This window comes from Azolla caroliniana, unplaced genomic scaffold (genome assembly GCF_043228905.1).
Source record: "Azolla caroliniana isolate FFs.n. ecotype wild unplaced genomic scaffold, voAzoCaro1.0.p SCAF_16, whole genome shotgun sequence".
NCBI lineage: Eukaryota > Viridiplantae > Streptophyta > Polypodiopsida > Salviniales > Salviniaceae > Azolla > Azolla caroliniana.
In genome coordinates this window covers 4461649-4486238 of record NW_028230451.1, presented here as the reverse complement: position 1 = coordinate 4486238, position 24590 = coordinate 4461649, and the positions used below count along the sequence as shown (strand labels likewise).

General features: G+C 41.9%; 1 protein-coding gene and 1 long non-coding RNA gene across 2 annotated transcripts in view; one reads left to right on the top strand and one right to left on the bottom strand.

The window, feature by feature from the left end:
• The window catches only part of LOC147853691 (uncharacterized), a 63995-nt gene extending 49624 nt beyond the window's left edge, over window positions 1-14371 (top strand). The window contains exon 2 of the long non-coding RNA XR_015531172.1: window positions 14279-14371. This is a non-coding gene — a long non-coding RNA (uncharacterized LOC147853691). The remainder of the gene's footprint in view (window positions 1-14278) is intronic.
• On the bottom strand, window positions 12436-20543 carry LOC147853690 (uncharacterized). Its single transcript, XM_087332221.1, has 3 exons — window positions 19708-20543; window positions 19314-19586; window positions 12436-17926 (listed from the first exon to the last, which is right to left on the bottom strand). The coding sequence occupies exons 1-3, from the start codon at window positions 20497-20499 to the stop codon at window positions 12674-12676; spliced, it is 6318 nt and encodes a 2105-aa protein (XP_087188347.1). The 5' UTR covers window positions 20500-20543; the 3' UTR covers window positions 12436-12673.
• Window positions 20544-24590: the final 4047 nt, after the last annotated feature.

Below are 24590 nucleotides of genomic sequence, written 5' to 3'. Positions count from 1 at the left end.
GAAGGCCGGAATATATTCCCCAAAAATCTCCATGATTGTCCGTTGAAATGTAGCCGGCGCCGTCTTTAGCCCGATCATCATGACGACTACGACATAGACTCCCCATACCGTGACAAACGTCGTCTTCTCTTGGTCGTCGGGGTGCATGTGTACTTGATTGTACCAACTGAAGCCATCTAAAAAGTTGTACATGTCATGTCTGGCGACAACGTCCAGTACACTATCGGTGAACAGTAAAGGGAATGTGTCCGTAATGGTTACGGCGTTCAATTTCCGGTAGTCCATGCATACACGTATTTTGCCATTTTTCTTTGGTACGACTACTATCGGGCTTAACCATGTAGCTTGTTTGACTGGTCGAATGAATCCGGCCTTGAGGAGTTTGTCAATTTCTTCTTTTACACGAGCCGCGTAGTTTGGGTTCATGCAGTATCGACGCTACTGGACCGGTTTCGCATCGGTCGCTAAATTGATCTTATGTTGATAGAACCATTGGGTTGTGCCGCCATTTCCTCTGTTGGTACGCGAACCTTGGTGCGTCCACGTCAAAAGCTGATGCACTTATGTTGCTAGCTTTGCTTGATATTTGCTGAACGAAGCCACAGTCTACCCAGCAGCATAGGGTACGCTCCTGGGGCGTCGAGGGCGAGGACTACCGCCGAGACATCGAAGCGATGTCCTCCCACGATAATGCCTAGCTTGTGTATTAAACCCAATGGTCGTACTGAGCAGGTATCCGCCATGCGAAGCCAAAATGGACAAGCTTCCCATTCGGAAATTCCCAATTGTTCGCATGTCTTCGCGCAAATTACATTTCAAGACGCCAGAGCCGCCGTCGATTACGCATCATGTGATTTCCTGACCGTGTAGTATCAACTTAATTGCCGGATTGTGGTGATCAACCACTGTTGGTCCGGCGCTGATGTCCGTAAAATTTGCGGAGATGCTTACCCTAGATCTGCCCGTTATACGATCCTCCACGACTTGGCGGAACCGTGGGACTAGTTGAAGTAGCTTCTCCATGGTTAGGGTTATCTCACAGCCTGCTAGTGCTTGCCATATGGGATCCGGAGATATTACATCTTCCTCCGACGGCTCCACCGTGTTTGCAGACTCCTTCCGCAGGCGTTCCGTATTTGCCGCATTTGCTTTTTCAACCCATGCTTGGGCCGTCTGACGTATCTCATCTTGCGCGGCCCAATCAGCATTTTTTGTTTGATGGCGTGTCGTGACTTGCTGCACTTCCGCCGTAATCGTATTGACGGCAGGCCCCTTGCCCTTGCGTAATGGGCATTGTGTGGCATAATGTCTAGGCTGTTGCCAAACAAAACAATGGACGCTAGATTCGCCTTTCTCGGCAACTAGTGGTGTGTGTTGATCCCTAGGTGTGACTTGCTCCTCCCGGTCCTGGTTCGTTCTTCGGAGCGTACGCGGTTGTTGTTGTTGGTCCCGGCGCGGTTCCTGGTGTTGGTCCTCGTCCAACCTTTCGTCGTACCATTGTTGGTCCCGTTGAAGCCGCCATGTTTGTTCGTCGGACGGTAATTCTCGTAGCGTTGGCCCCCTTTATTATTTTTGTGGTTGCCATGGTAGTCTTCATCCTCCTGCTCGTCTTCCTCGGAATCGTTGTTATTCCGGCGATTCCGGTAGTGCCGGTCATCGCGTGGGTTCCGATCCATATACCGGGGTCATTCCTCTTGGCGCCTTTGCTCATTACATCGAGGGGGGCACTGTGTTTGCACGCTTCGTACTATGGGCGTGGCTCTAATCAACATATTGTACTCACACTGCTCGACCGTGTGTGCTTTCGAGTGACAGATTGGGCAATGGATTCGCATGTTGCAGTCGACTGCGGAATGCCCAAAATTCAAGCAAATCGTGCACTGGATTGCCTGGTGGAAGTGTCGTTCCTCGTCTTGAGGTAACGCTTGCCGTAATGAGGACATGGAAAACCTATCTTCTTCTTCGTCTAGCTCGAGCTGTAGCGCTCGTTCTATGACCATGTCGGCCGTTTCACCTTTCACGCTACTGTTGTTGAGCGTCGTCCGTATCGGTCGTCGTAGAGATGCTAGGAATGTCTCTCGAGCCTCGTCCTCCGTCGGGCCCCATTTTAATTTCCGTCGGAGATTTTGGAAGCGTAAACTGAAATCCGCTACAGTCTCAACCGATAACTGTTTAATTGTATAAAACTTCCCGAGGATTTCGCGTTGTGGCACCTTCCGATAAAAGAAACGCAAAAAAGCCGATTGCAGCTGGTTGAAGGTCTTGATTGCTAGCAGATCCATCTGCGAATGCCAAAACGCCACTCTCCCATACAGAGTTAATCCAAACTCTGTCATTTTGGACTGGTGCACAACTTCTTCGGGAAGGCTCTGCACCATGTGATTTGCATTCAGGGCATTTAGGAACAGGCGAATGTGGGTTGCGGCGTCGGTTTCGCTGTTGAAGCGGGGATACGAGAAGGCCATGTTGGACGCTACAACGGGCAGGGAAGGACCATGGTGCTTGTGTGGTGAGCGAACTTTCTGTCTGTCACCGGGGTATTTTGTGAGTGGGAAGTCGTCTTTGTGGTCCCGACAGGTATCACTGAGGTCACTGAGGTGAGGTTTTTGCCGTGCGCGTTCCTCTGCCTGGCGTGTGATGGACCTTGTGATTGGTCAGTCTTGTCGTGTTGTTCATCTATGAGAAGACACAAATCACCAAGCGTGCCAAAAGTGTTACCGATTAGGAACACGGTCTTCAATCAGTCCTTCGACCTAGACCTCAAGGTGGCTGCGTTGCCACGAATGGTACTGTCGTACCGTAGTACGTAACGGGATAACTCTCTGTATCCTAGTAGCGTATAAGAGAGACGGCTACAACCGAGCTCCCTAGACAGTGCACTAGTCACAACACTCACACTCACGCCTACGCTTCTTACGATTACAGTGCTTACGCTATGCCACCAAGAATCACAGACACACAATAGATTAACCACATATTTGCACAAGATATCAGAGAAGATAAAACTCTATTAAGATACGCTGTATGCACCAAAATTTACACGCTACCTCTATCAGAGGATTTTTGCCCTTTATATACACAGGGTCTTTTAGCCGTTCACGCTTCTCGTGTGAACCATTTACATGCGTTACGTTTATACTATATTCTATATTTCTGCGTTCATTGTTACCATTCCAGCGAACAACAATTTGAAAAGCAAAATGAAGATCAATCCACATGCTACTGTTGTGTCATTCTTAGTAATGGTAGACCCAGATCAATTCCCAACGGTATTGGACTTCAAGTACAGTTCAGCAGATGATTATACATACTACGTGATTGGAGGATCCCACTCTACTGAAGCCCGACGTCAACTTGTTAAGGAATATCCTCTTACACCCTCCTTCAAATATGCAGAATGTAAAGTGTATGTTGGTCTTAGACATGAAGAAGCCAAGTTGCTAGCCTGGGACCACAATAATGATAATAACTATAGACAAAAGATGTCATGTATAGAGCGCATCAGGTTCTTTCATCACGAGTACCTTGATGCTTTGCAAAAATTTGGTCCTAGGATGCATCCTGGATTGTGATGATAATGTTTGCTTGAAGTGGGGATAGCAGTTAACAAAAGCACAAAGTTTGAAGGCCTGAGAAAGTACGACTCATGATTTCAACTTGCTTTCAGGATAGGGGATGTGTGGGACCTCCAAGATTGAATATTTAGCATGTGGGAGCGAAAAGAGATAAAGGGTCAATGATCAAAGAAGGCTAAGTTGGACCCTCAAGTGGAGATGAAGTCTAAGTCACGTTAAAGTGACTTGGCTATAGAGGAATTAGCCGAGGACGTGAAGTTGTTCCTTGGCGGTCATTGCAAGGGATAAAAGATGACAGATTATTAATATTTGTATTATCAAGAGTGGCTGCCAAGGAATTTAGCTTGGATGAAATGGTCATAGAGTTTCAAAAGTGAGTAATCTATGTGATGATTGGTTTTTATTGGATTGCTTCATTAATTTTCTCTTGATTCTAACCTTTATATGTAATGTTTTTTAGCCATAAGGTTTACATGAAGATACAAGAGTTGATGATGAAAATGTTGTCCTTGCCTACATGAGAAGAAGTGGAGTAGTCGTGCCCAAAAACATCATCATACAAGGCTCTTGAAGAATATTTTATTGTATTTAGAGAATGGGTATGTGTGTTTATATCTTCTGTAGTTGATATTAGGATAATGTGCATTTTCTTATAAATCTTATAATTGCAGAAACCACCTCACTCCAAAAAATTGGGTGATAGTAATGAAGGCATTCCAAGTGCATTTATCACTCATTTGGAATGAGCAAAGTACCAAAAGTGAATGATGAAAGGAAAGGAGCTAGAGGTGCCCGAAGACTCGGACACAGTAAAGAGTTTTTTACACAAGGCTGATCCTTTCCGCCAATTTTATTATAGTGTATATATAATGGTGATCTGGGTAATATCCTTGACATATTACCCAAGAGGCATTATACATTGCTCATCGTAGACATACCATACGGGTTTCGAATAACAGGGTCCATATACGACGATGTGCCTTATAAATATCCTCAGATAGAAAAGATGGTGAAGGACTTCGCAGATCTGACCCTGGCTCCATTGTGGCAAATTGTTATATTTCATAGTATGGGTCAGGCTTTATCGGTCACTACTGCATTAAAGTTGAGACCATGCAACTAAACACATGCATTGGTAAGCTTTAAGTTGTTTCTAATTTATATATGGTTTCAATTGTACTTACTATATACAAATTGACTTATTTCCATTCCATTACAAACAAGGTTTTAAGATGAATATAACTCATACCCCGGGCAATCGAATGGTGAGTGTTGTGGAACATTTATGTGTGGGGTACTACGACGCAATTTCTAAGAAGAAGGCACGTGAATGAGCAAAATGTCGTAAATTATATGATGTGCCCGGCGGTGACGAAGAAGTTACACCACGTTTCTAGCGACAAGTGTCTAGTTTAACTCATACCAAAAGCCCCAAAGATTAATAAATCGATTGATTGAGTTGTTCTCCAACCCTAATGATTGGGTGCTCGACTTAGTCACTAGAACAGTTATTCTTATAAGTATGATCAATTTGTCTTAAAATAAAATAAATTTTCTCGACTTTGTTTGCTTACTTACACATGTGCGATTTTTTATTCAAGAACGACTGCATGTGCTCTGAAACTATTCAGGAACTGTGTCGCCTTGGAGAAGGACCCCTCACAAGTTAATTTTATTAAAATGAGGATCCAAGACCAAGAGGTTGGGGCAAAGCATATCAATGAAACTGAGATGTTTCAGTTGACCTCTAGAGAACCCATGGAACCTATAGACGAAGGAGGGGACCTTGTCAACCTCGAAGATGTACCAAATTCTAAACAAACACAAGTTTCAATTGAGCACACGAAACAAGTGGATATGACACAACTGACAGCTAATCTTGGAGAGCAGCCTCTTCCAAACCTCCTAATGGAGTGATTTGTATAATTCTTTGTATTTGTAACTGATAGATTGTTTTGAAGTATAATTTCTTTAATCTATCCTATTGGTGTCTCGAACTCAATGTGTCTATCATATGTTACAAAGGTTGACTTGTAGAGTACATGGTTAAGTATAATTTCCATTGAGCATATGATTTTAACTTATCAATTGTATGACAAATGTTGGTTATAATTATTTCTCGATTAATATAATTGAACTTAGTGTTTATTCTATGATTTATGTTATCATTAATCTTGGTTAACTAGTTTTGAGTAAACACAATAATATTAAGGCAAGATGGTTGCTCATATGATAATGCATTCACGTTATTCATGTATGATTGACATATAATATTCATAGTGGTTTTTTTGAATGCATGGTATCTCGTGATATATTTGTTTGCGTAAATGTTTCTAATCATATCCATAAATCCTATTTACAAACTTGACATAACAATATTTATAAGCTTTAGAGACAAATATAGTAACAAATTTGCATTTCTAAATTTGTTAAGGTGGATTTGAACTTAATCTTATCTACAATGAAGCATATTACAATTCCTGTCATCTTATTTAAGAATTGGAGAAATTTGTATTTGAATTGAGAAAATGTCAGTTAAAATTTTAATCTTCAAAATATTAATTACATTTTTTAGTGGTGTCTTTCAAAATCGTGCATGCATGTGTGATAGGTTCTTAAAAGATCGTTCAAGAAAGGTAATTCTTGACATCTCACATAATTATCAAAAAGGGAATGCAACATATTACCTATTTCAAATGGCCCGGTGTTTTTGTAGCTCTTGGATCTAGCTTGGTTCATTGAACAGTTGGCACAAAAGAATACGAATCACAACCAAAAATACGAAGGTTACTTAGGTTAGGTTTGTGACCATGGCATAATTGATAAGGGGTTTGGAGCCCCAAAGATCTATGAAATCCTCGATTTTGAATGTAGCAAGTGGTGCCAACCGCTTCCTCCCAAAATTGAGGCGATAATTGAGTAAATAGTAACATACTCCGAGCCATATTGAGAAGTGTTCTATTCTTCCTTTCAGATACACCATTTTGTTGTGGTGCCTTCATTTTGATACAATGTTTGAAATTCATGAGACATATACTCACCACCACCATCAGTTTGAAGACTTTTAATCTTTGTTGATGTTTGCACTTCGACTCGAGCCTTGTATTCTTTAAATGCTTGATAAGCTTGACTTTTATACTTGAGAAAATGCAAGATTGTAAAGCGACTAAAGTCATCAATAAAGCTAATGAAGTATTTGGCTCCACTAAGAGAAGGGGTTGGAAAAGGTCCACATAGATCACTATGTACTAATGCAAGAGGGGTAGAGGCTCTAGATCTGTGCTTTGGCAAGGGTTGTTGGGGCATTTTCCCAAGGATACAACTTTCACACAAAGAGATGGGCTTGAAAGGTTCTTTTGGCAAACCATGGACTAGACTATTACATTGTAATGTTTTTAGAGCATTGAAATGCATATGACCTAGATGAAAATGTGAAAGAGAAGAGGGAGAATGAAGATTAGTTAGAGATATATAGGATTGAATTGGGGTAGAATGATGTGCTTCTAAAATAAGAGATGTAGGAATGCATTTTATGGGATATAAGCCTCCTTCTCATTTACAACATGTTCTAATAAGGTCTCCATTTGTAGCTTTATGTTTAATAATTGCATGGTTAGAATGAAACTCAATTATAGTACCATTTGTGGTTGCTTGACTAACGGATAACAAGTGTTTGGTGATGCCTAGGACATAGAGAACTTCATTTATTGTGAAATGACTTGTTGTTGTGACTTCAAAAGTAATATCACCCTTGCCAATAGCTTGTTTAATCCCATTATTTCCAAATCTTACAATGATAGGAGGATCAATTTCCTTATAATTACACAACCAATCTTTCCTATTAGTTAAGTGGTTGGCCGCACCAGTATCACGATACCATGTCATTTACATTACTTGGATTTGGAGTCATGGCAGAAAGTGATTCTGCAATGAATGCTTGAAGAACATCATCATACTTGTCACCATTTTGATATCCATCTCCTACAGTTTTATCATCATCCATCTCTTCTTCAACAAGATGAGCTTGTACACGCCTCCAAGGTTGATAATTCTTGAAATTTGACTTTGTGCGGCAATTTTTTGTTGCATGATTAGTATGTTTGCATATTTTACAATTGTTACCGGCCGGCAAAGGAGTCCAGAGTGGGAAACGGAGAGTTAATTAAGTATTAGGAATGTGGTTGTAATTAAGCTATGAGTGTGGACGGACAGACCGGAAACAGTATGCCGTTTCGGATCCGGACCGATCCCGAACAAGTGCGGATGACACCGTTTTGTAATACAGACCGGAAACCTATTTAAAGGCCCGAATACAATGTAATAGTTAGCGGTTAATTAATGAAAGGGACGGCACCCCAAGGACGGCTTCCAAACGGCAACAGCTGTTGGCCTCTAAGGCCACTAAGGGAAAGGCGGCAGATGCAGAACAGGCGGCAGCAGGAAGCGGCAGCCGGAAGCGCCCAACGGAGGCGCAGGAGGAACCACCGGCACGGCCCGTAAAGGTCACACTCCGCCGACCGGTGAATAGAGAAGCGGACTCCTTGGCGGCAAAACTCAATGCCGGAGCTCAGGAGGAGGAAATAGAGGAGGAGCCTACGGAGCACCTCCAGCAACGGTCGTCGACAAGGACCGTTGAGGCAGCCGAGAAACGTTCGAACCCTCAGACGGAGGGAACACCGGCTCCCCATACTGAGACTCCCACGCCAAGGAAGGAACCGGAACCGGTGCAGATGGCACCGGAAACAGAAGCCCCGGCACCACCGGCAACACCGGCAAGTCCCATCCCGCCAGAGCCGGAAAGGTCAAGGCAGCCTCCCTCGGTCAGCCAAGAAGAAGCGCAAGGGGAACCAGGACAGCAGGGTGGTCCACGGGCAGAAACGGAACTACAACTCGGCGCAACTAGGCGGGACCACCCCTCTACAAGTGAGCCCATTTGTCAAACCTCCGTGCAAGCACAACAAGGCACAGGTAGCCTGTGGCTCCGGTGGATAGGCGAACAGATAGCCGGAGCAATGGGGTATATTGAGGCGGAAGAAAGAGCGCAAAGCGAACGGTTGCTCGTCACAACCGAACAACTAGAGACGGCCCGGTCCAAAATCCGGTGCCTTGAAAAAGACTTGGATCAGGTCACGACAGAGATGGCCAAAATACGGATCCAATCACCAATGACTCCGGTAAGTGTACAGAATAACGAAACGGAACGACCTGTACATAGCAATAAGACCCCGGCAACGGAAACCGTTCCGGCGAGAGATGCGGCGCAAGCCCAGGAGCTTGCGGAATTGAGAGATGAACTTGCCGCACAAGAAGCGCTAAGGAGTCGTGAACGAGAATTGAAGACGGCTGCCGAAGCCGAATTAAAGAAGACTGCTGAGAACCTCTGTCGGGCAGAGGAGAGCCTCCGGAAAGGCCATCAAGCGTACGACCGGCTAAAGGAGGAGAAAGACAAAGTGCTGCAGGAAAAGGACAAGCTGCGGAAAACGGCGGAAACAGAGATTGAACGGCTAAAAGAAGAGCTCCGCCAGTAGAAGGACCGCGAGGACCGGGCCCGTCGTCAGATCAACGCACGGCTCAAGCAAAAGACGGATGATTTTGAGCACCTGCACCGGGACTACAAACGGCTGGAAACGGAGCATAAAGAACGGATGGCCGAGCTCCAACAAGTAGTTGATCAGGCCGCGACGGCGATCGCCGACGAACGAGCGGAAAATACAAGACGCTTGGAAGAGGCGGAGAAGGTCCGGATGGAGCTCCAGAGGCAGCAGCAGGAAGACAAAGAGAGAGCGTCAACAGTATTGCAGAAATTACAAAGCACATATCAAAGGCAATTGACGCATTACAAGGCGCAGGCGGAGGACAATGTCAAAATCATCAAACTGAAGGAGGAACGGCAAGCGGCGGAAACCAAATCGCAATTGGGAACGAGCCGGATTCAGTCCATCCTCCGGGCATGGCTGAATCAGACAAAACACTTGATTGATGAAAGCTCCGTAAAATGGTGGACAAAGTGGGCACAAAACGCGGCGGAACTCCAATTGCTACGGGCGGATGTGGCAAACCGGCGGAAGGAAGGAGATGACTGTTATACGTTGACTTCTGAGGACTTCACCGCCATACGGGACGAGCTGGCCAACGACTTCCAAGTCCTGGCAGATGAACAGCTGGCGCAGGTCAGGCAGCTCGTAGCTCAGTTAGACGATGATAGGCTGGACGCTCAAATCCAGTTTGAAAGCTACGATCGGTCCCGGGTGCGGGAAGAAAAAGCACGGGAAGCGACAACGATTAACCTTAGTGATGAGGAACCGTCGCCGGCTAAGGGCTAGCCGGGAACCAATCAACCAGAGACCACCACGACACAGGGAGCAACGACGGAGACGCCGGTGTCAGAGCCACAAACGGAGGAGCAGACGCAGCAACCACCAACGAATCCGCCGCAGCAGACAGCAACAGAGCAGCAACAACAACAACAACAACAACAACCACTTCCAGATGAACCATTGGAGCCTCTCGAACAAAGCATTCTGGACATTTTGGACGAAGAATAGCAAGGGTCGGTTGTGGATTCGACGTACAAGGTACTGTCCCACGGGCGTGCCATGTGTTACCGGCCGGCAAAGGAGTCCAGAGTGGGAAACGGAGAGTTATTTAAGTAGTAGGAATGTGGTTGTAATTAAGCTATGAGTGTGGACGGACGGACCGGAAACGGTATGCCGTTCCGGATCCGGACCGATCCCGAACAGGTGCGGATGGCACCGTTTTGTAATACAGACCGAAAACCTATTTAAAGGCCCGGATACAATGTAATAGTTAGCGGTTAATTAATGAAAGCTTAAGCGTTGTTATCTCTCTATGTTAATTTCCGTTCTGTCTCGATTGTTATATCTTACGCGTGTGTTATGAAAGACGATCATAATAAGTAACTTAATCCAGTAGGATTAAGCGTTGAAGTCTAATCCGGTTGCCGTAACACCCTTTGGTGAAGTGTCTTCCGTAGACACCCTGTGTTAGGCCAGTGTCCGGCCCGAAGAGTTAACAACAATATGTATTGTTGAACCACATTCCTCCTTGTTTAGTGTTTTGATTTTCCTTTATCGATGGCTTTGAGTTTTCTCCTCTTTGGGTGAACCTTTTGTTTTTGTAGGCTGCCATTGCCACACTTGGAGTTCAATTTGAAGACCTTTGTGAACGCATTGTTTCTTCCTATCTAATATTTGCAAGAACATGAATTAGAGTTGAACAATTTATTGAGTTTTGGGTGGTTCTGAAAGTGGACCACGAGTGAGGAAGAGCACCAAGAAGGAGAATCTTTTGTAATTTATCATGGATTTCTAATCCCGAAGTTAACACATCATCTAATATCTTTTGCCATATTAAAATAAATTCACCAACTGTTTGTTCGTCATTCATTTTGTAATTAACAAGCGTTTGAAGTGTATGCGCTTGTTGGGCATCATTTTTTGGTTCGTGGATAGTTTGTAAATGCTTCCACATTTTTTGAGCTATCTCCATTTTTCGCAATGTTTCTCCGATGCCATCACTTACATGCATTAGAATTTCTATTCTTGCGCACGTCTTTTTCCTAATATTCTTCAAGTTCTTCGCCTTTTTCAGGTTTTGTTGATGATCCTTAAATTATATCCCATAATTTATTATATTTAAAAAGTAATTTTAATCTTGCCTTCCATATTCGATAATTTGTGTTGGATAATTTCTCAATCGTAAACTTTCGCATGTTGAGTTGCGACGACGACATAGATTGTGCCATTATTGCAAAGGGTTGTCTGGATCAGCGCACGGCAAACACAAAATTGTCTTTCGTTATTTGACGATTTTGGACACTACATATATGATTTCTTTTGTATGGGCATAAAGGTTAAATTATGATAAGGGCATGTGTTTTGTGATTTTAGAAAGGCATAGGTTATTAGGCTATTAGGTTATAGGTCGTTGGCTCTAATACTGTCAAGAGAGAGAGAGAGATAATTGAAAGAGAATTACTATATTGAAGAGTAAAATGGATTACAAAGAGTTGGCTACAAAATGGCGTTGAACCAATTTAGGTGTGGGATGAGTGGTAGATCCCTATTTATAAGTAATAGAGAACACTCTAGAATATTCTAGGTTATCCTAGAACGTAGAGTAATCTAGAAGATCTCTAGAGTATTCTAGAAGGTTCTAGTGGTATAGAACACTCTAGAATAATCTAGGTCATTCTAGAATGTAGAGTAATATAGAATATTCCTATGATATTAGATTTCATATTCTAAAAACTATACATATAAGAATACTAATATAATGGCTAAGGATTTGACATGTGTACAACAAGGTCGTGGGTTCAAACTCGAAAGGATCATGACAGATACCATGTAGGAAAAGAAAAGAAAGAGAGAGAGAGTGTGTGTGTAGCCCAATTGGTAAGGTTGCCCAATGGAGACCAAGTGGTTATGGGTGCAACCCCTACATTCCACAATGACGTTTAGTGAAATAAGAGATATACGAGGTGAGAAAATTGGGTTTTGATCCCAAGATATAGTGTTAGTAGTGTAAACAACTTACCATTAGAGTAAGTTAATTATGATAAAAAGAAAAGAGAGAGAGATTAATGGATGCCCTAACTATTACATCATTGGTGGTGGCTTTATAAGACCACCGTATTCCTAAAAACTAATAACTACTAAAATGGAGTTGTCTAGGCATGAAAAGAACTAGAAGTTGGATGCATGCATGATGCATCAATGCGAATATTAATATTGTGACTGATTTAAGGACAAGAAAGATAAACATGTCAAGTAACTCACAACAAACAAAAGGCACTTGACAACAACGTGGATTCACCACTTTTATTCACTACTACATATTAATATTGTGACGGATTTAAGGACAAGAAAGATAAACGTGTCAAGTAACTCACAACAAACAAAAGGCACTTGACAACAACGTGGATTCACCACTTTTATTCACTACTACGATAAAGATTTATTGTATTGGAGGTGTGTGCAACTCTCTCTCTCTCTCTCTCTCTCTCTCTCTCTCTCTCTCTCTCTCTCTCTCTCACACACACACACACACAAACAAACAAACAAACAATTTGAAGCCTATCATGATGAGTTCATGTCCTCGAGGGTGTGTTTAATTTGTGAGAAGTCGTCACCCAGCTTATTCTGGACGGCGTTCCAGAGGGAATCAAGTGAATGGCCATAGGAGGCGGGCATCACGTGAGCAGGGCATTTCACCACGCGAAAATTGAGAGCATTGAAATAGTCGACGAGGTGGGTCTGATAGTTATAGAAGATGTACTCCCTCACTCGTATGGAGTTAGTGTGGAGGTGGTTGGAAGGGTCGCACCATGTGGGATACACCTTTGCAAAGTCTTTGTACGAGACTTCTGAGCCATCTTGATTAAAAATACGAACGTCTTGTTGAAAGCACCTCACGCAATTGGATTCCGACAAAGCTCTGTGTTTGTGCCAGATGATGCCTGCCAGGCCCTGTGGTTGATGCATGGTGTCGTGCCGCTCCGGGTGTCCTGCACTGCGAATGCACGTTATCTTACACCTTGGACACTTCTCATCGCATCTCATCATCAAACGCTCGTCCTTGAGCTGCTCCATCCTCTCCCTCACTCTCTGCACCAATCTCCACAACTCTGAATCCTTCGTCCTTAATAAGCGCTGCAGGACGCCTCCTTGCTTGCAAAACTTCTGCTCTAGATTTCGGCATAGCTCAGGCAACTTCGCGGAGACTACATCCACATCCAAATCCTTGTATTGATCAACAGAGATTCGCGATAAGATGGAGGCTGCTAGTTTTCCCGAAGGATCCACCCTCTCGCTTCGCAACAAGCTTTTTAGCTCATCCATGAAAACTTCCACAGAGAAGGATGGCCTGTTATTCGACACCTCATGTCTACGGCTCGCCTTCTTACCTGCGTCCATCACGCACCGTTTGACCTTCTGAAAGAATGAATTCCATTCTACCTCATACAAACGACGGCATTCCTGGGCAATTAGGGCATCTGTGACATCTTGGAAATGCTTACGCCCGTCACTCACACATGCGATGAGAAGCTTGACCATGTTTTTCTGGATAAGGATTAGTAGGTGCAAGTCTAAGCAAGCTCTCATCACTTCCCAATTGATCATCCAACTCTTATTAGCTAACTTGTCCACGACTGCTCTCACTAGGAGTTGATGGTGTGCATTTTGGAGTTGAGCTTCAAGTAGGCGTTCCAACTCTGAGACGATCATGTTAGCAGCTCCCACGCCGTTAGCATAATCTTTGAAGAATCCGCGAAGCTGAGGCTCTGCTTCTCTCAGCCTCTCAGCAACATTGTGTTTCTTGTCCCACTCCCTTTGTTTCACTTCTAGCATTTCGATGAGAGTACTCATGACGAAACGATGACCCCTTACCTGATCCTCTCTAGACAAACCTTGAAGAACCTTGGTAGTTGATTGTATCACATTAATCACGATCACATCATCATACTTCGTCACGTTCTGAACGTTGGAATTCAAAATCGCAGCTAATTCGTCCATCAGATGAGGGCCCTGTGCATTCTCACCTTCTCCACTATTTTTGGTAGATATAAAGTTTCTGATTGTTTGCACAACTGCGTTCCCAATATTTCCAAGCCTCTGAGGTTTACTGGCTTGACCCCCAGGTTTTCCTGACTCATGGGAATGGAGCTGAAACATTTTAGTGAGGTTCGATATGGCATATTGATTCTCCACAGAAATGGGGACACTCTCAGCAAAAGGTTCATGCTTTCCCTTGGCCTCATTCACGATCCGATTGAAGATATCTCTGAAAACTTCATCTCTTTTCTCTGCATCCAACTTATCTTCGCCTATTAGTTCTACGATCTCTTTCTTCATTTTCAGTTCATACTTACTGACCTCATCTTCGAATTCGAACACCCCGCTCATGAAATCACCAAGCCTATGTTTGTAATCATTCTGCAATGACATGCAAAATGAGTTCCACTTGCTCAATTCTTGGTCTTCCCATTTTTTCCACATAGTGGTTTCCAGTATGCGTTGCACGTCCCTTGTCAGAACTTCCGACATCTCACTCACATTGCTATCGAAGACTCCGGCTCTTGCCGACCTACTTTGGACACCTAAATTGTTGGACCTGACATCGCTTTCGACTTTTTCGAACTCCTCCATCAACTTCTTGCTTAGTTTGAGCCGTGGCCCTTTCGCCAATGCTTGTTGAAGGTCGTTGTAAGCAACCCTTTCCATTGCTGTTTTGAAGCTTAGATCGAAGTCCGCTTCGCAAATACAGTCCCACACTAGGGTCAGATATTTACTCCACTCCTTTATAGTGGTGGCTCTCCATCTCTTGTCCTCTGTTACCCTCCTGTGGATGTATTCCCGGACCTCAATGACTTGCTTGCCATACTCCCACTCCGGAACATCATTCGGCGGAGTATGCCCCCTCTTCAGGTTTCCCATGCACTTCACGTCACTTTGGTTGTCCTCCTCATCCACGTGCATGCCTTCACCAAACATGGACTGAAACATCTTGTCCTCCTCCTTCACCATATGGAGATCAACATTCTCCCATCTACTACTACTAGTACTACTAAGCTTTCCACCTTGAGTCATGTTCGTCACTTGCTCAGCAGCCATCCTTAGGTGCTCCTTCAGTTTCTGCTTATTTTCTTTGAGCTTCCCCTTATCATTTGTGTCGACGCTTCGGTAGACAAATACCATCTTCGACCTTATCGTATTACTGTAGGTTTCGGCTATTCGAGAGCCCTTGAAAGCTAACAGCACCATGGGGACAACGTCTTTGAGACCACTATCATCCTCGTTAGAGACCATGAAGATAGAGGCATCTGCCGGGAGTAATCCGAATGTAGCCAGACGATTGTCACGGATCTGAGAGTCATCAAGCCCATAAAACTCAGGAGACCTGATGCCTTCCGTGTCGAGCAGGAACAAGTAGTCGTAGTCTGGTCGTTCGGATTTGACGACCTGGAGGTAGACACCACGAGTACATCTACCAGCACTCACATGCAATTGTGTGCCAAACATAAGATTGAGCAATGTGCTTTTGCCGCTGCTCTGCAAGCCCAATACGCTGAGGACACATATTCTCGCTGGCCTCTTGAGCTCTTGGCTGGTCAATGTGTCCAGCTCGGCCAGCACCGTCTGCACCCAGTCCGTGCAAAACATGCCTCCATCACCATCGAGGATCTCCAGAGGGAAAGCATCTAGTAAGTGCAAGGCAGCAAGCTTTGCGAGTTTCCTAATGGAAGTAGCAAGAAACATATGGCATATCTCCCTCCATAGATTTCCAATGCCAAGCTTCCGATCTAAAAAGCCTTGTTTTAGAAGCAGGTGCCTATCTCTCAATTCGGTGTTGCAGTAATCCATATTCCACTCGTCCAATGCCTTGTCCTTCTTCCTCTCGGCATCTTTCATGAGAGGCCGCATTTGTTCTGCTATAGCCCTGTCTAGCCACATCATACCCATCCTTCGGGAGGTGGCATCTGGAATGGTGAGAATATGATGGAACACATGGATCAACAGGTTATTCTCCATGGCATTGGGAACCAATTGAGCCCGCCTCCTCTTCTCGTCCTCGCGACTGTTTTGCATCTTTCGAGTTTCAGCGGGATTATGCTTCAATTTCAAAAGCTGGAACTGTATGCGTGACTCTCTATTGAAGCTTTCCTGGAGAGAGAATGCTTGTTTCACAGATGCAAAGTCAACTGCTGATAACATCTCTTCCTGCTGCTTAAAACTATAAAGATCCGGATTGCTCAGATCTCGGTGATTGACGCAAATGTATTCCAGAGTCTTGCGCGGATCTAAGTGATTAGATGTTTGATTGAGTGATGGCAGCAGCTTCCCTTGCAGAAAGTGACACAGAAACTCCTCCGTCTGACTTGCAATGTAGGTCTCTCCACCCAAAATTAGTTTCCTCCTCTTATCTTGGCGCTCTTGCCCATCAAACACCCATTGCAACATCTCGATTTTCCGGTCTCCGGAACCATGTGGCATTCCCGAGTTTCCGATCTCCTCTTTTGATCCCAACTCCAAGACAATCACATCAGCAATAGCGTTTACAAAATCCATCATACATGGATTCTCGTGTAGTCGCCCATTTATATGGAATGCCAGACAAGGCTGCGGCTCCTCCTCACGCCCAACTTGCACCTGGCTGGGCTTTAGAAACCCTAAACCCACCTCAACTACCGGTGATTCAGCCATAATGTTACGATTGTATCGGCTTATGAAGTTACAACAGAGAGCGCTGCTTGCCACGATTGCTGCCCGAGACTCCGAAACCCGCCTGTTGGAAGCAAAGACTATACGGGGCAGCCTCATGTCCCTTGTGAGGATGAGCTTGTTCTGTCTAGCTAGCTTTGCATCGACATAGCTTAGTGCTTGCGCATGGTGCTGGAGCTTGTGTGATGTGGAGACATGTACCAAGGGAACGGCTGCACGTTGCTCGAGAAGGAACCCATAGATTGCTACCTGGGTGGGCACGTCCGAGATCCTCAATAGATGGATGATGAGATCCAATGGAGACACTTGAACATGTTCTTCTTCATCTAGCTCCTCATCATCATCATCATCATCATCACTCCATGAGCTGCTGTTCTTAGTGGCCACGGAGGCAGCTGCGTGACCCCTGATTCGGGAGAGATGCGGGAGGAGGTCCATGCGATGCTTCATGCAATCCAGCAGGCGTTTGGCCTGCTCATTTATTGGAGCATGAGATACATTGGGCAAGAAGGGCCGATCCACAACCACATCCCAAGCGTAGGTTAGCGAGGCTGAGCACTTACTGTAGTTATCAGCAGCACCAGTAGGCCAGGCCGAGTACTTCTGAAGACAAATTCGAGTAAAATCTTCGCTGGTGAAGGGATTGGTTGCGTTCCGCCATCCACTGGAGTCAAGAGATTGGGGATCGCCATCCACTCCGCAGTTGGTTAACTTCTCTAAGTCGGAAACTAGGCTCTCCAGCTGAGAAATATCTAGCCTCTTAAAGACGTTGCCATTGGACTCGTGGAAACCATATCCCCTAAATAGATCGCCAGCAATATTATGCCATTTTTGAGAGGGCTCAGAATTCTGAATGTAGTATTTGATTAGCGTGGCTGCTTGATTGCAAATGCTCACACTCGACCCTGGCATCCCGCCACTTCCCATCGACATTAGCTTGTGGAGTTGTTTGAGCAGCTGTGGAAGAGACATTTTCTCCGGGAGCTGTGGAATTTTGGTTTCGTGGTTAAGTAGATTCCCCAATGAAGACGTTGTAGCCATTGTGGCATCCTGTTGGAAGGAGGCATTGGTTTGCAGTAGCTGGGAAATCAGGGGATGCTCAAGGTGGAGCTGCAAATAAAAGGCATCATCAACAGATTTCATTTAGTACTTCTTAAAAGCGTCAAGAAACTTCACATAACTCTTCATCCACTTATACAAGTGACAACCTTTAAAGATGTGATTAAAGGAAGAAGGAGAATATAAAGAAATGCCCTTTGTATTAAGATTACCCTCACTATATCAAAGTCATGAGCTAAATTTAAGTGAGAGCCCCATTATAGTCTGATTGCTTGTATATCTCTATGTGTCTAGTTCCATACAGTTACTGTGAGTGTGGCATAGGCTAAGTGTTATATGGGCCAGCAAATACATGATCGCTCCCATGGGCCATCGGCCCAAGTCATGTAGCTTAGCATAAGTGATATATTCAAATTCCATATAGTTTTGTTGCCATATTAAATTATCAACCTATGCTACAACACTCAAGTGATGTACCATTGTAGTGTTTTTCACACATGGTTATTAATATAATTATGCGTATTCACAAAGAGAGAGAGAGAGAGAGAGAGAGAGAGAGAGTTGTTTTTTATGATGGGGTTTGCTATTATTGATGAAACAACGAACCATGCATTGTTAGCATACATATACTCAACACCTGTTTTCATCTTTGTTCACTTCAATTGGGTGAGTTTCTGGTTTTCTCTCTTATTCATGGAAAAACTATTTTATCGTCGTTCAATGTGACATCAAGACTAGAGACATGAACATGACTTCTACACAAACTACGGGGACATTAAGATGGGAACAAATGCTCCAACAAAAATGAATAAGTTAGAATGTAATCATGCAAGGGAAGAGTTTAGGAGCTCAAAGAGACTTAACGGTATTGAGGAAATTGGTGAGAAAAAATTGGCATATGGCAATACATGTAGACGAGGTTCACAAGGATAATCATTATTGGGATAATTTATGGGGGATTGTCATTACGTGTTAACTTTGTCTAATTTATATTTGAAGGAAAATGAAACAAGGAAGCAAATCAATGGATCTGTATTATGTGTAAGTTGACGCTAAGCAATTCTACAGTTTTTGATGTATACTATGATTGTGGCGCTATATTGTTATTTAGTAGTAAACTCCCATTCATAAATTGGATTAAACAATGCTTGAACACAATCATATCACTGATTTGTGTTGAGAATATATATTATATATAGGCCCACGAGGGTTATGGTATCACATTTCGTTCCCCTTAACAACTAGATTCAATAAGACATAATGATACTTTATGGTTAAACTAATAACTGTTATGCTCATTACACTTTCTATTCCTAACCTCAACACATGTTAGTGGTAATGTGGATAGTATCAAATCTTCTATATTCCTCATAATCAACAACGAATAATGCTTCATTGAAATCAGAAATATAATTGAACCTAACGCAAAGCAAAGTACCTTTAGTTTGGACTCAATGTCGTCTTGCCATCGTGTGCTCATGTATTTTGCTGATTGCCTCAATCTATCGATTTTTGTAGGATCTGCCCCGAAACTTGGTAATTGCTGATGGATGATTTGCCAAACGCTCACCAAATCGTTGGCTTGATCAGCTTGCTTGTCAATAATGGCCCACGAGAGCGGGTCTGCCTTCAACTTAAGCGAAAAATCGGCTAGATCCCCAGAATGAGACATTGGGCCGACGGTAGTGATTGTTTCTCGAACTATACGAACCTTGGTAGGTGCCAAAGAGGAGACAATAGATGAGAAAAGCTTATTAGATAAACAGATTCACAACAAACTCTTGGCCTTATTATTGGTATAAATATGTCATATCATTACTGTACTCCCTTACCTTAGAAGAAGAAGCTGTTGTAGAAGCTGAGTTGTGCGTTGTGCTGGATGTTCCGGACACCTCTAAGCCAAATAAGGAAACGAGAGGTTTGAAAATAGCCTCATGACTTCCACCGAATTCCTTATGAGCTGCTTCTAGCATCTGCTTGAGGCTACTCTGCTCCTCACTTTGGATGATAAGTTCGTGGAAGAGTATGCCACCCACGTGGTAAAGCCCAGTGGAGACATGGGAGTGATATTTGTCCAGGAATTTGGCCGCGGCCGAATGGCTATCGACTTCGCATGCTTCAGTCAAGGCGTCTTCGCAGAGACGCAATTTCGAGGCCGGGATCTGGAAACACTTTTGGGGCACATAGAAGCAATGGGTGAAGCAGATGTGGGTGATGTTGTCTAGATGACGAGAGGCATTTGCGTTGGTAGAGCTGGAAGTGGCATGAGCTTTGAGGTCGATGACACAATTGAGGAGGTCTGCCCCGGGGCGAAGTGACATGGCAGCACTCCATCCTTTAGACGCCACATTTTCACGAAACTTGAGCGATTCCTCCGAGCTACAGAAATAGGCCATGAAGGAGTTGTTGGCCTGCACCGGGGCCATTATAATTGGCTGCTCTTCTTCGGGCTTGGGCAGCTCCAATAGGATATGGTTGCTTACAAAAGGTGTGAGCACCTGATTATTAACATTGTTTCCAGCCAGCTTCGTGCCCATCTCTTGACTATCCATAGCAGTCATTCTCAAGCCTCTCAATGCCCGCCCAGCGCTAGCATTGCGTATCACATTTCCTAGATTATCCATGACTAATCAGTGTATTACGATCACAACAATGATGCACACAAATTGAGTTGTATACATATAGTATATATATATATATATACAGGAGACAGATTGGATTGGAGGTTACAGCTTCTTCCTCTCATCCAACAACACATTTGCATTAGGACCCTCATCCACATGACAATTATTTATATATTTACGTACAGTTTGATGACGTCCAAATAAAAAGATTAGGGATCCTTCTCAGCATCTTCACAAATTCACCCACCATTCTTCATTTAATATCGACATCTCCACCAAACTTGTAAGTCTTTTCCACGACAGGACACGACGAATGTTGAGAAAAATGTAAAATGAATTTTATATTCTAAAGTCTTGCCCTAGCGTAGCCTATCACAATTCCTAGAAGGTCCTTCCTTGACTAATAATAGGTGCATAGCAATCACAATGATTCACTCAAATTGAGTGGTCTACATATAAAGGAGGCAGACAAATGGATTACGTTTCCGTCCACTTGACCAGACCAGACCAGACCAGATTGGAGTTTGCACCGTCTCCCTCCTGACAATTACACATGTTGAAAAAATATTTGGGGCTGTTAAGGGTTCCATCATTCATCATTTTTCATTTACATCATTTGGGACCGTTAAATCACATCATTCTTCATTACTCCACCAAACTCTTAACAATTTTCCACATCACGCCTAAATATTGATAAAAATGTAATACCAATTTTACACTCAAAGCCCCATGCTAGCGTTAGCCTATCACAATTCCCAGAATATCCTTGACTAATTGATGCTAAGCAACCACAATGATTTGAACTCTATTGATTCATAGAGTCTTCTCTGTGTCATGCACGTACTCGGAATCCACACAAGTATCACACGCGCAATCGTTTACGTGGCAATGGCGAGCCGAAAAACATTTACTCAAGTTTATGGGCCAAGTTTCCAATCTACGATTTCTATTTTGCTATCCTTTAAAGTATGTGATGCCACTTAGAAGACATCATTGATGATAGCATACAAAACTTGGCCGCAAACATTTCATTGTCCACAACTAGTCCAAGGCCTACATTTGACAAATTAGAATCAAAGTTTTTTGAAGGGCATTTTTTAAAGGTATATGCCACATGACTTAAGATTGCAAAAAGTTTTTTTGGAAAAAAATAAAAAAAATTGCAAAAACTAACATGTCATTTAACATAAAAAAATTTAAAATGTCATTACTATAAGAACAAAGATACACAAAATTCCATAAGTACTTCACAAAGATAATGAAATACATAAAATAAATATCGTGTTAATATTTTTACTATTTAGTATTAAGTGTGAAGAAAAGGCTATTGTTTTAGAAAAAAAAAGACTATTTTTTTGAAAAAAGCTAAGGCTTTTTTCGGAAAAAAAAGAAGTTATTCTATTAGAAAAAAGGGAAAAGTACTAGGATACCCTGGAAGTTCGTCTATTTACCAAACTATCCCTATGTCCAAAAAAATACACTTTATAAAGTAATTATATACTCAAATCTACAAGCCTTATTTATCAGAGTACCCTTAAACCTAAACTTATTTACCATAATGCCACTATATACCTATTTTGACCAATTTATACCACTTTTATTTTTCAAAATACATCATAAATCAAAATTATATTATATATCAAAAATTTCAATTGAAAGGTCACCTTAAAATCCAATTCTATGAATTTACACCGACTTATACTGGCTTAATCCCATAAAACCAAAATTTGTGATTGAAGTGACCAAAACTTAATCTTAAAACCAAAACATTTTATCACACACCAAATTTTACAATTGGGATGCCATTTTGAAGCCAAAATCCATGAATTTGTGGATTCACAAACAATTTGCAGCCAAAATGTCAAACCAAATCTCACGAAAAACTTTGCTACCAAAATGTCATTTTAAACGAAATCTCACATAACACTTTGCTATTAAAATGCTATCTTAAACCAAATTTCATGATTTTACACTAAATTTTGTTAGCAAAATGCAATCACAACTAAATCTCCTCAATTTCAAAAATACTTGCAAACCAAAATTAATTATCGAAATGTAATAATTACATGTTAATTTTGATCCGTCTACAAAAAGTGTAATTCCAAAAATATCTACAAAATCAAATATATCTATCAACTCAACCAAAATATCTAATAATGCACAAGGTAAACCTATATCCTGATGATGAAGACGATTGATCAACCCAATGAACAAGAAAGAAAAGACTGTTAGGTATTGTTGAGATATCAAGCTCAACTAGTTTAATTTAGTTAGTCAACACATGTAACTTAGTAGTTACCTAGATCGAATTTAGTTAATGTGTTGACCTTAAGCCTTTAAATAGGACCTTGTACTTAAGTGGGATATTCTAGATCCTCTACTCCTTAGTACATTTAATGTAGGACTTACACATAAGTACCTATGTTCTACCCACACATGTGCACCTTTGCACATGGGTTGTATATATACCTCATTGTGGGTATTTTTGTATGTGATGACACTTTTCAATATAGTCAATCATCCCCCATTTATCTTTGTGTTCAAGTGTAACTTCCTCTCTCTCTCTCTCTCTCTCTTCCTCTCACACACTCTCACGCGCATATCATACTAATCTTTCGCTGCTTAACGTAACCATACAATTAGTCTCTAATTAACCCTAGTTAATTACCTAATTACTTAACAAGTACAAAGGACCCAAAGATTCGCTTAAGTAAAGAAATTTGTGTTTGAAGGGTATTCTGGTAAATAGGGCTTGTAGATTTGAGTGTATAATTGCTTTATAAAGTGTATTTTTTTAGACATAGGGGTAGTTTGGTAAATTTAGAACTTCCAGGGGCATTCTGGTAAATAGACGAACTTCCAAGGGTATCCTGGTACTTTTCCCTAGAAAAACGATATTAAAAAAAGGCTAATAAAAAATTAAGTTTTAAACTTTAAACTTTAAAATCGAATCTAGAGACCTCGCGTTTATACTTTCTAGAGTATTTAATAAAGGTTATTGCTTGAAACTATAATATTATAAGTAAAGAATAAAGATTTGAAAATATATATCATTATTACATGATGATGATATTATTTTAAGCGTGTTATAAAAAAACATATAATATAAATATTTTTATTACATACTTCATAGTACATACATAGTGTATACGTATATTCATAGAATGTAATATTCGTGTTCGCGCACGCATTCAAACGATTGAAAACGTTTGAAAACGAACACGTTTGAAAAGGGAAAAATATGTGCTCCTTTTTTTTCCTTTTTTTCATGTTTTCTATCACAAATTCAGGTCATTCTAGTGCTACCGAGATGGGCTATTGTTGCTTATGTCTTGGGTTCAAATCCCAATTTTATCATCTCTCTCTTGTTAGTAACATAGCAAAATTTTAAATTAGTTTTTTCATTTTTTGTTATTAGAAATAAGCTTAACCTAGTGGTAAGTTGCAATGTTACTATTGCTTGTGTCTTGAGTTAAATTCCTAACTTTCTCATATCCTCTTGTTAGTGTCATGTTACATTTTTTTTCTTTGTTTGTTATTAGAAATTAGCTCACCCTAATGGTAAATTGTTATTCTACTATTGCCCATGTCATGTTTTCTTCATATTCTCGAATATATGTTTTATGAGTTTTTTATCGTTTCTTTTTTCTCTTCTTTTTCTTTCTTTCTTTCTTATTAGAAATTAGCTCACCCCAGTGATAAGTTGTTATGCTATTGTTGCCTATGCCATGTTTTCTTATTAGAAATTAGCTCACCCGGCAAGCTCATCCAACCCATCAAATATTTATAAATTATATATCATATAAAACATGGATTAAAAGCTTGAACTCAAAAGTTTGCTTATAGGGAATCTTGTTGTTTAGCAAATAGCTGGGTATGCCCATGTAGCAGAAAATTGGTAAAACTATTTAACAAAAATAAATATATTAGAAAACGTTCATTATAATTGTCAATCCGGTTCTGCAATAAGGGATTTTTTGTGTAGATGGAATAGCTTTGTGATTCTTCTTCCTCTTAAGGGTCGATTTTTTATTACTTTAGAATCTTTGTTTTGGTATTTTTCAACGTATCAAAATTACATAAATTGAGTT